This window comes from Herpailurus yagouaroundi, unplaced genomic scaffold, assembly GCF_014898765.1.
Source record: "Herpailurus yagouaroundi ecotype Mexico unplaced genomic scaffold, PumYag 141, whole genome shotgun sequence".
Lineage (NCBI taxonomy): Eukaryota > Metazoa > Chordata > Mammalia > Carnivora > Felidae > Herpailurus > Herpailurus yagouaroundi.
In genome coordinates, this window is record NW_024412396.1 from 71,497,350 (window position 1) to 71,509,624 (window position 12,275).

General features: G+C 48.0%; 1 protein-coding gene across 4 annotated transcripts in view; it reads left to right on the plus strand.

Moving 5' to 3' along the window:
- Nucleotides 1–12,275, plus strand: part of EML1 (EMAP like 1) — a 191,760-nt gene that overhangs the window by 150,437 nt on the left and 29,048 nt on the right. For 2 of the 4 annotated variants that reach the window (XM_040478209.1, XM_040478207.1), the window contains 5 exons: nt 2,661–2,689; nt 3,570–3,626; nt 6,048–6,177; nt 8,867–9,016; nt 10,296–10,365. In XM_040478209.1, the coding sequence (XP_040334143.1) occupies nt 2,661–2,689; nt 3,570–3,626; nt 6,048–6,177; nt 8,867–9,016; nt 10,296–10,365 (436 nt within the window). The remainder of the gene's footprint in view (nt 1–2,660; nt 2,690–3,569; nt 3,627–6,047; nt 6,178–8,866; nt 9,017–10,295; nt 10,366–12,275) is intronic. The other 2 variants (XM_040478210.1, XM_040478208.1) reach the window with 1 other exon arrangement.

The window sequence follows — 12,275 nt, forward strand, 5'->3', positions numbered from 1 at the left end:
TCCTGCATTTGGGGCTTTTGTGTCTTTCCACTTCTGTGATTAAAGTCATGATGGAAAGATGGCTCTCGTGTCTTCTGATTCCCTACCTGGCTTCCCCGTCATTATGTTCCTGTAGCCCGTAGGCTTGTGCTGCCGTCTTCTGCTTCGGCCCTTCCTCCCGTGTCCTCACCCTGCCTGTGACCCTCCTCATATGTGAAAGTCGGAGTTAAGACCTATGTTTTCGCTTAGATGATCACAGGACTGTTGCTCCCGCTCTGAGAGCGAGAGCAAGCCGGTGATCGACAGAAGCATGGCTATTTTAAACCCACCGTGGAGCTGAGGTCACAGAGTAATGTGATGAACTAAAATCCACACGGCGATGAGCCTGTCTTAGGAGAGACAGGTCCACGGCTGCTTTTATCCTGGGCCGAGCTACAGAGGAATTTTTGCAAGCCCCATGCACAGGGGGCGCTTCACACACACACATGTGCGTGCACACACACACGTACGCACGCGTGCACACCTTTCTGCAGACCTTCAGTGAGCTCGTGACAGATCAGGAGCAGGTCCGGAGTGCAGGAAGGAAGACATCCCCTCTGAAACACAGGCACATCAGCTGCTGTCGTACGAGGGCAGAGCAGGGGAACCAAGAGAAATCATCTGCCCTGTGGACCGGGTGCCTGCAAGAACGGTCACCCCTGAAGGAGGGACAGGAGAGCTGACAGAGAGCCCCGGAGACACAGCCCATGGTCAAGTCTGAGGACCCACTGGGAGAGCCCGGGGACCCCTACACCACCCACCCCCTGCCCCCGGCCTTGCCGTCATAGCAGCAAGCAGAGCAGAGACCCCCGCCCTGACTGCGTTTACCCGCCTCTGGGTGAGGGAGGAACAGCATGAGAGGGCTGCTGGGAGCCGTGCAGAGAACTGCCACTGGCTGGGGCACAGGGTGTGTCGGGAGGACCCCAGGACGTTGCAGAGCCTCAGAGGCCTCCCTGGGAAGAGGCTTGGAGCACAGACAACACGGGGGCCGTGGGACGGTGTCCAGGAGGAGGGGAAGCCAGGCCAGTCACCTGTCACAGGAGCTCCGGGCACGTGGGAGGGACACCAGCGATGGGGCAGCTAGACTCGTGGACCAGGGGACAGCAGAGGGAGATGCAGACAAAGAAATAAAGTTGTCAGGAGAGATGGCACTAGGGCCTCGAGGCCAGTGTGGCACTTCGAGTTTTGTGTCATGCTTTCAGAGTAGGTTTTTTTTAATATCTTTTATTTAAAAATTTTTTTCTTTTAAGTTTATTGAGAGAGAGAGAGAGAGAGAGAATATGCATGGGAGGGGCGGAGAGGGAGAGAGAGAATCCCAGGCAGGCTCCACGCTGTCCGTGCAGAGCCCAACATACGGCTCGAACTCACGAACTGTGAGATTGTGACCTGAGCTGAAATCAAGAGTCAGACGCTTAACCGACTGAGCCCCCCAGGCACCCCTCTCAGAGTAGTTTTCAATGACCAAAGGCGAGAGTCCCGAAAACTAAGCCCGCAACAGCCCCAGCTACATAAAGCACACTTGAACAGATTGCCAAGCACTTCTAAAGCATCGGTCAGGAGTTTACCCCCTGGTACGGCATCAAATTATCTGGAAGTCCAATGTATTGATAATATTATTTATTATATGCTGGGGTTAAGGCTGATTCTTACTGGTGGTGTTTCTGAATGTATTTCAAGAAAAAACTGGAGGAGAAATGTAACATCGGGACTGTATCTGCTCAGGTACTTTTTGGAAACTACGCACACACACCAACCTGTGTGCCTCTGTGACTCTCTCGGGGGCGGGTTTCGTTTACGTGGTCGGTCTTGTTCCATGTCTTAAAGCAGGAGGCAAATCCAGGAAGCAGGGTATACGGAGCAGATGGTGTGGACACCGGAGTCTCGCAGACCTGGGTTTGAACGGGAGACACTTCCTGCCCTGCCTGAGGGTCCCTTCCCTTGTCTGGCAGGCAGGTGGTGACCTCTTCCGGCAGGTGCTTGTCCTGGGAAGTGGTCGCATGCTCTGCTGCTCATGCCAGCTCATCCCGGGGAAGCCTGCCCCTGGGGCTGTCCCTAGTCCGTCGGCGGCGTGACCTCGAATGCTCTGGGGGTTTGGTTTCCCGGGTGCAGTCGTGGGGTGGTCCCAGCCCGGCAGAAATCTGCGGTGGGGCCCCCACAACACTGATGAGATGGCCACGGCCCCGATATTCCTTATGTTTTCACTCTTTTCCTTCTCACAATAGCTACCCTGCCAGGAGCTGGGTGTGTCAGCAAGTTCTACGTCAGGAACTTTCTGGTTTTAAATAAGTGCTTTCAATCATCCGTGAGAAGAGCAAACCTTTGCGTGTGTAGACGTGGCCGTTCGCATCCCGACCAAGCACGTTTTCCTGCCGCAGACACTTACCTGCTCTCATAAACAGCTCAGTTGTGGTGGCAAAGCGGGGGTCACAATCTCTTGCACCTGGTTTTAGACGTTCTCACGTACATTTGTCCCTCTCTGCAGTTGCGTGGTTTTGTTTCTCTCGTTAGCGAGAATCACCGGCACAGCGTCAGTGTGACCGGCCTGTGCTGCCACCGGTGAGCCGGGGGGTCTTTCACGAATGAGGTTAAGCACCGGCCACACCAGCCTCCCTCTAAACCCTGTTTCCGTTTTGTCTCCGCAGCAAACCCAAGGAGCCCGTCTTCAGCGCAGGTAAGTCCCGTTCAACTTTTGTGCGCGTGCCCCTCGGTCCCCTCAGGACTTGGGGGACGCACGCGGAGCGGTTCCGGGGGCCACTTGTCACATGCGGAGTCTGCGTGGCGGGGCTGACAGGCTGAGGCCCAGGAAGCCCGTGCCCACGGGTCGGGGCTCAGATCCCAGGCACAGCCCGTAACTTGGTCGCAAAGACTAGACCCTTTCCCTTACCCCCTTGAAGACCGATTCAAGATGTGTCAACAAGGAGGAAGAGTGAGACGCCACCACACGTGTGAAAGGCGAACTTCTAGGTTGAAGATCGTGTGTGGCCTTTCTTGTTCCTCCCTCTCCCCTGGGGCTCCCGAGGCAACACCTCTGATAGGAAAGTGATCACTTTGTCCAAAAGGAGCTTTTTTTTTTTTTTTTACTCTCTCTTTCTGCCTTCAGTCTCCTAAACTGCAAACTAATAGTTCATGATGTACCTTTCCATATACCTTTTCTTTTTTGTTTTTGTTAACCCATTTTATAATAAGGTAGATGCTATTGTTAGGATATTCACCTTCTTCAAAAGCACATCGAAAATGCAACATCGTTGACGGGTATGTCACCCGTTAAACAAACCCGTCTCATTTTAACTTTGGGTTTTCCCCCCTTCGATTCGGAACTGGAACTGATGTAAAAGTCAGCCCCCCGTAGGTAGCGGCATGTGCTTTATTTAGTATTCGTTTCCTGTTCGGGAAGCATGAAATCACGCGCTGAAAACTATAATCGCCCTATGCCTGTGGAGCCAGGTCCTGAGCCCCCCCACAGGCTCCTCTGCAGGGGCGGGGGGCCACCCCCCCCCCAAGAGCTAGCTGCCCCAGGTCCCTCCTGCAGTTCTCGCTATCTCTTCATCTAGCGCTTCTGTCCCTGTCTCCGAAATCACAAGGGAAACGCCGGGTGATACACTGCAAAGGTAGGCGGCATTTCTGAAATCTCACAGCTCTCTCAACAAAGCTGCTACCCAGGCTGCCGAACCCTTTTCCGTACGGCCAAGCAGATACTCTCCTCGTACGAAAACGTGTCCATCACACAAGCCACTGCACCTGAAGTTAAACAGCAGTCCTGCGCCTTTACTTGGATGGGTTTTGATAAGTAGTTGTACATTCGATCTGGCTTGGTTACCAGCTGGTTTTGCAGGAACTCTGAAGGATTCGTAGAAACCCTAAGACAGCTATAGGGCGGCCCTGGACGTCCCGCTGTTTGGCCTGGCGTCCTGTGCCGCTGTGGCTGGCCTCTCGCTCCGCACCTTCCGGTGGGCGGCTGCGTGCTGTGGTCCTAACCTGCCTGGAAACTTCCATTGCCTTCCCTGGCTGTGTTTCGATCTTAGACATAGAACGCCCAAATTGCCAGGGCAAATCAATGCCAAGGCAAAATTCAGGGCTTTTGGGGGGGCCTCGTTCAGTGGTTTAGCATCGTGCGATAAGTAAGCCTCGGTCCTGAGGATTTAACCAGCACGCGGCTACAGTGCGCTCAGTGTTTCACACGCCCTGATTATTACAGCCACGGAGGGCTCTGCCGTGCTGCGGAGATGGCGTCATAGCCTCTTTGTTACCCATCCACGTTCTGTGCCTCCTCGCGTACAAAGACAGTTGAGGGAACCGCTTGTCCTCAGCTCTGTGCTTTGCTGGCATCTGCTTTCTTCTCCTTCTGTCCTCTGCCGGGCGCTCCTAGGTCCTGCCGGTGTGGCGGCCACACCGTCCGATGAGCCCAGATTAGGGGGAGGGACTAAAGAAGAGAAGAGCTTTGGGGCGAGGGGAGGAGCAGGGGCCCGGAGCTGGGTAGATGTGTAGGGCGGTGGAGACACTTCCGGCCAGACAGGAGGGTCCAGGTGGGGCGCTCAAGGCCGGTGCGGCCACTTAGGGGAGAGCAGGCAGGATGCTAGACGTTTGGATCCAGCAGGTAAGAGGGCGGGCAAAGGACATCGTGTGGAGAAAGGACTTGGTGGAATCCACTTGGGGCCTCGACGGGTTTGGCTGCAGAATATAAAATGCCCGGGGTGGGGCAGTGACAAGACAGCCTCGGGTACCAGGACCTCTGCTCGGCTGGTCCCGGCGGATCTGGGGAGGACGGACCCTGTGGCGGCATCCTCATGGAGCGCCCACGGAACAGAGCGCCTGGCACGCCGTCTGCAGGCTGAGCGTGTATTGCCCCTTACTTAAAAGTCAGACTTAATATGTGGCGTGAAGAATGCATCACACGCATGTGAGGCCTGACATGCACGTGTGCACTAACATAAAACTGGGACGGCCTCTTAGTGTGCGGGGGGGGGCTCGCATGCAGCATTTGAGGGTCCTTAGGAGCAAGATTTACAAAAGTAACTTGTAAATGTGGTGCTCACGGCACCATAGTTATTTCGTGACTTTTCCTCACCGATGTCCCCTCCGCCGATGTTTCTTCTCTCGAGTTAATGTGCCGCTATGGCTGGAGCGACCCAGTTTAAATGCCGTGGAGGCCTGGTCCTGGGATCGGCAGTGAGTTCTAACCGAATTCGTCAGGAACTCACAGGACATTTTCCTTGGTCTTACTATATCGTGAAAGCGAGCGGAAACCCCCACCTTGTTTCTTTTTTAAAACTGCACGTGTCCCAGGTTGATGTATTACTGGGTTTTGCTTTTGCCCCCGTAATGACTTCTTGAGACGTCAGAAGTTATTTTATTATAAAAATGCTTGTTCTAGAAGCTTCTGTTTCTCAGCATCTCCCCCTAATGGGTCTTTAGTCCTTCCGTTTTCTTTCAAGCTTATCTTTGAGCATTTTCCTTCTTGTGTGTACCCCAGCATGCACTCTTGCTGATTTTGTGTTCTTTGTACTCGAAAAATGTGTCCAGCAGATAAGATACATAAAGGTATATTTTTACATTGCGATATAACAAAATGACCTAGGTGTCGAAAGATGCCTTATGAACTTCGCTACTGGAATTGTATATACATGGAAATCACTGACAACTCTGAGTGGATTTTTTGCATCGGTTGTAATTTTGCGAAGTGGCATTTCCCTCCCCTGCCGATGGCGAAGACAAGTGTAAACACTGAGTCTCTCGTGGAAAACCAATGGAATCTAGCTCTTCCCTCTCTATTACAATTTCTCACGTATTTCACGTACTTGAGGAAGCAGCACGTCCAACGTAAACAGGGTGAAAACTTTGGTTTTCAATGGTGCGACTTCAGGTTTCCGTTATTTGCCCCCCAACCCCACCCCCAACACGTTAATTAGAAATCACGTGAAGAGTAGCTAGACCCTTTCCTGGGACATTAAGAGGAGAAAGAAAGTAGACATTTGTTTTCAGATCCACCGGGCCCAGAGGCGTCTTAACTGGTGTCTTTGTTCTTGTTGTAGAAGAAGGATACGTAAAAATGTTTCTTCGCGGACGCCCTGTTACCATGTACCTGCCCAGAGATCAAGTGGACTCTTATAATTTGGAAGCAAAGGTAGAGCTTCCCACCAAGAGACTGAAACTGGAATGGGTGTATCCTTTATTCACCGATTGGGCCAAATAGTCTATCCCCAATAATTTTTTTTTTTTTTAATTTTTTTTTTTTTTATTTAACAAAATAGGCCATATGTGAGAACCCCGTACGGTGTCCTTGCAAATAGGCTCCGTGAGTGCTGCTGGCTAGGGCGACACTGACCCATCATTCCTGAATGAAAGATGGTGGTTCTTGCTCAAATACATATGCATTTATTTCCCGACAAGAAAATATTAAGGTTCATAGGATTGGCTGGATGGTTGGGGTTTTGTTTGTTTGTTTGTCTGTTCGTTTTCAAAGAGCCGTGAGAAAACGCATCACTTTCTTTCTGGCTTGAATTTTAATCTTTCCAACAGAATAAAGGTAGTTTAAAGCTGGGCTGGTTGCCTGGGTGGCTCAGTCAGTTGAGCGTCTTGACTCTTGATTTCAGCTCAGGTCACCATCTGACAGCGTGTGAGTTCCACGCTGACAGCGACGAGTCTGTTTGGGATTGATTCTCTCTCTCTCTCTCTCTCTCTCTCTCTCTCTCTCTCTCTCCCCCTCTCTCCCTCTCTCCCTCTCTCCCTCCCTCCCTCCCGCCCCCTTCTCACTCATGCTTTCTCTCTCCCTCTCAAAATAAATAAATAAACTTTATAAAAATAAAGGTAGTTAAACACTAAGAGAAAAGCAAGCTGAATGAAAATAATCACAAATGCGTAGAGTTTGGGATTCTAATGAGATTGAAAGCCGGTTATTTGTAACACTAGTTGGCCCCTGCTTAGTGAGCTCTGCAGGGGCACACGGAAACAGCATGGAAACTCAAGAAGATACTGAACTTCACAAACTTATGAAAATGAGAACGTCAGAAATTGAACTAAACCGTGCCGGCAGGAGGTTTTTGAACCCGAAGAGTGATACACTGGAAGGAAGGACAGGCATTCCCCCCTGAAACCAGGTGGGGGCCTGGCCAGCCCTGGGAACCTAACAGCAAGGTCAACACTAATTAAAGGAGTAACATCAGACTGGGAATAATACCCCAGTCCTGAAGGAAGGGAGTAGATACAGGCGTAAAGAAAATCCGCGTGTGGCGTAGATAGAACGCTACTTTAAGAAAAAGAAACAGCCTCCCCCACCCAAATGTAAATCTCAGAAATGAGTCAGCCCTATGACTGACGTTCTTGAGATCAAGCTGCTAGAGCCTTCATACTATGAGATTTAGAAAAGCGAACGAGCTTCCAGAGGGAAAAACCTGAAAGACAAAGAAACCGAGCCTATGAAAAGGGGTGAATGAAGCGTTGGGTTTTTTTTTTTTTAACTTTTACTTTAGTTTTACTTATTTATTTTATTTTATTCTATTTATTTTACTCTAAAGGAATTCTGCAGAGGCCACCTTCCGGTCCATGCAGATTTTAAGACAAAGAACAAAAATCCTCTCTTCGCCCTCAAACAAATTTCTATTGAGTACCTGTTTAATGCCAAGCCCCAAATATAAATTCTGAGAAGTTGGTTTATTTTTTTTTAATTTTTTTAAAATATTTTTTTAGGTTTACTACTTTGAGAGAGAGAGAACACGAGAGGGGCAGGGGCAGAGAGAGAGGGAGAGAGGGAACCCCAAGTGGGACTAGAACTCACAAACCGTGAGATCGTGACCTGAGCTGAAATCAAGAGTCAGACAGACACTCAACCGAGTCAGCCACCCAGGCGCCCCTAAGAAGTTGGTTCAAACTGATGCTGTTGTAATCAGTTGGAAGAATTACTATTTGAAAGGATGGTATCATATTCCTTGGGAATTTTCTAGAATTCTCATCTGTACCTAAGTTTCTCTCCCAAAATATCTTCTTTATATTTTCAGATTCAGATGTCCTAAGCATTCACTAGGACATCTGTTTTGGCACATATAATTAAAGTGATTCTTCTTTAAGTCCATAATGGTTTAAATTTTAGGGTAAATCACGGCTGGAAAACATTATTCGAAGCACATTTTTTTTCGGCCTACTCTCTGTTCATAATTGAAAAGATGTGAAACAGTGGAATTTACTTCAAATAAATAAGTGGTACTTTTGTTAGATTATTTTTTCACATTCAAATTCAAGTGAAGTTTTGCTCTCAAAATAGTTTTCAAGGTTTGGAAGTATACATTCCAAAATCCTAACTGAGGTAATTATCCCCAAGAAGCTGGGGATGTTGGGACAAGGAGGAGCTACATTTTTCACCTTTTACGTAGGTATGTGGGAGTGTCCTTTGCACCTTTTACAAGTACTTTCATAACATAAAAAAAACTTTTTAAGTAAAAGATTTAGCTCCTAGATTACAATAAAAATAAAATTCACTCAATAAGGTATATACACATCAATTACCAGTATCTTAAAATTTATTTATCTTTTTTTTAAGGCTTATTCATTTTTCAGAGGCAGTGGGAGAGGGGCAGGGAGAGAGGGAGACACAGAGTCCGAAGCAGGCTCCAGGCTCCGAGCTGTCAGCACAGAGCCCGACGCGGGGTTCGAACTCACAGACCGTGAGATCATGACCTGAGCCGAAGTCGGCCGCTTCACCGACTGAACCACCCAGGCGCCCCACAGTTTAAAGTTACTTAAATGAGAGAAATTGATGGTATTAGTCTTAGGGAATTTTATTGCCCATTCCTGTTGAATAAAGCTGATGTCTTGTCGGGTCTTAAAGGAAATCAGGTTTATCTTGACGTACACAAAGCTATGGGTACCGGGGTCGCGACTGTCGTAACAACCTGTACTTGCTTCCAACGGGGGAGACGGTGTACTTCATCGCCTCCGTGGTGGTGCTGTACAACGTCGAGGAACAGCTCCAGAGGCACTACGCCGGCCACAACGACGATGTGAAGTGGTGAGTCCTCACCCCTGTAGAAATAGCGTCAGCGGAAAGACGTCGGGGCTGGGATGTAACTAAAGAGAGGAGAAGAGCTCTGAGGAAATAAGATCTTTTGGAAAAGCTCTTTATGTTCCACGTTGTCTGTACCCGGTGGTCTGCTAGCTACCCATCTCTCTAAGACACTACAGACTAGTTTTTTTGTCCTTATAACACATCCGCGTAACCAACCGTGTCACCCGAACAAATAGTTCTCATAGACCCCTGTTTGGAGTCCTTCTTAACACAAATACATTCTAGTGTGGGACTTTATATAAAAAAATCTACTACTTAACACTAGTAGATTCTAATGTGGGACTTTATATAAAAAAAAATTTTTTTAATGTTTATTTTGGGGAGAGAGAGAGAGAAAAACAGAGCACAAGTGGGGGAGGGGCAGAGAGAGAGGGAGACCCAGAATCTGAAACAGGCTCCAGGCTCCGAGCTGTCAGCACAGAGCCCGATGCGGGGCTCGAACTCACAAATGATGAGATCATGACCTGAGCCGGAGTCGGACGCTCAACCGACTGAGCCACCCAGGCATTTTATTTAATAAAAGTAAAAATACCCATGTTTATTTCTGGCCTTGCTGTAATTCATTCATTTTAATTCATTCATAATCCGCTTACAGCTTTTGGAAGGATGGGTAGTAAAGCAGGTGGGCTTACCTATTTCTATTTGTCCTAGATCCCTGATCAATAGTAAAACTCCTGTTGGTAAAAGATGATATTTTGGGGGCGCCTGGGTGGCTCGGTCAGTTGAGCGTCCGACTTCAGCTCAGGTCGTGATCTCGCAGCTCGTGGGTTAGAGCCCCGCATCAGGCTCTGTGCTGACAGCTCAGAGCCTGGCACCTGCTTCATATTCTGTGTCCCTCTCTCTTTGCCCCTCCCCTGATCACGCTCTTTCTCTCTCTCTCTCTCTCTCTCTCAAAAAAATAAATAAACGTTTAAAAAAAAAACTTTTTTAAAGGTATTTTTGCTGTTTAACATACTTAATCAAGGTTGTTGTAGAGTTGGTATTTTCCAAGCAAAGGCTGCTTTTTCCTTGCGTTTGGAAATTCTCGAGACAGAAGGGCTGGATGAAATAGGCACTAACTGCCCAAGGTCATTGGGGTGCGCAGAGACTCTCTGGTGACTCTGTAAGAGGTCAGGTACCATATAGTTCTTACATTTAAAGTTTTGACTAGACTCTATGTGGCCAAGAGAAAAGTAAAGCGTACTTTTAAAGCGTGGATGTTTTATCAATACCCTCTTTTTAGCCTAGCAGTTCACCCTGACAGGATCACGATAGCAACGGGACAAGTCGCTGGTACATCTAAGGATGGAAAAGTGAGTTGCATTATCTTTCATATTTTTATAACGAACCGTTAACTCCATATAATCTGGAAACCTTGCGCTGATGATTAAGCCTGCCTAGGTATAAAGTAGCTGAATGCTTCTTAACCCTTCATTAGAATTTTTTTATCGCAGATTTTCTTACAGTGACCTTAAAACCCCCTCGAACTCACCTTAATTTCAGCCAGTTTTTAAACAGCCTTGGTCTTGCCTAAGAATTCAGTGATTCTAGGGGCGCCTGGGTGGCACAGTCGGTTAAGCGTCCGACTTCAGCCAGGTCACGATCTCGCGGTCCGTGAGTTCGAGCCCCGCGTCGGGCTCTGGGCTGGTGGCTCGGAGCCTGGAGCCTGTTTCCGATTCTGTGTCTCCCTCTCTCTCTGCCCCTCCCCCGTTCATGCTCTGTCTCTCTCTGTCCCAAAAATAAATAAAAACGTTGAGAAAAAAATAAAAAAATAAAAAAAAAAAAAGAATTCAGCGATTCTTAAGATATTCCTTTACACACGTGACGAACACGAACGTAGTAAGTACACATTTAATAAGTAAAAGTCATAATGAATAGCATTTGGATATGGGGCATTTTACCTCTTCAGCAGACTTCAGCCACCCTCCGCCTAAGTGCCCCGAATTCCTGACGTCACCCCGGAGCGCGAGTCTGCACATGACCCTCAAAGGCTGCCAGAGAGTTTGGGCACAAGTTTTATAAGCACCTCAGCAAGACTTCGCCTGGAATTTTAAGGAATCAGAAGGGAACTCGTGGGCTCTCACAAATAGAGCCCAGTGCGAAACCGGCTTCCAGTTCCTTCTAGGCCGCAGTCTGTGGTCGCTGCCATGTCTTGACCAACACCCCCTGTAGCTTTTTTGATCTCTACTTGCACAGTGTATGAAAGGAACCTAATGACACGGAGTATTTCCATTTTTACCAACGTGTTTTCTTCCAGAAAGCATGGATGCTGGCTACCAATTTTCAGAACATATTCTAATGACGTCGTAACTTTTCAGAAAATATTTTAATAACGTCGTATTTTAAATATTAACTTTATGCTATTTCCCATGAAAATTCTGCACTTAAAAAGAAGTCACAGGAACAGTGGAAATCAGTTTACTATTACATAAATGCACATAAATGGCCCAGGGCCTTCGTCCTTTTTTTAAATGTTAAACGGCTTTTTAAAGTCTTCTACACGAGTAGCAAAGCATTTGCTCTTCCCTCTAGTGGATTCATAGTGTATTTCAGTCTCTGGCCTTGACATTGAAATCGAACTTTAGAGCCGGGGAAAACGTGGTAGTCATCCGAGCCCGCCCTTCAGTGCACGTGCCGGGCAATGCCAACAGTTCAGGTGAACTGTCTGCAGACGCCCAGCTCCTCAGACCAAGTCAAGGCTAGAGCCTGGCCTACTGCCTCAGCGCACTCTGTCCACTAACTAGGTATAATGCCAGTCCTTTTCCCGATTAATCTGTTCAGGGCTCTAAGGAGAAAAATTAGTATCATTCACGTTGGAGCACAATCGAGAGCATTTGCAACTAATCGTGACAATTCTAAATGTCATCCGTGCGTGATCGTGATCGATTGCCTGTTTTGCTCCCGTGAGGCCCGAGAATGTTAAACTGTCAACACTATTGGGTGGTGACCGTCTTGCTGAATTTAGACTAATTTATACCTTAGTGATAATACAGACTTAAAGGAATACGAGGTTCCAGGTTCCTCGTCATTTTTCACTTTTAAAACTCAGATGCATCTAGACGTACCAGTCAGAATATCAGCTCCTGTGGTACAGTTATGAAGACTTGGCTATTCCAAACTTAAAACCTGGTGGACCTCCCCTAAAGTCACGTTGGCCACAGGGGCCCTGATCTCCTGAAGCCATTTGGGAATGTTTCATTTATGTTAAAAGGCAGAGCCTTCA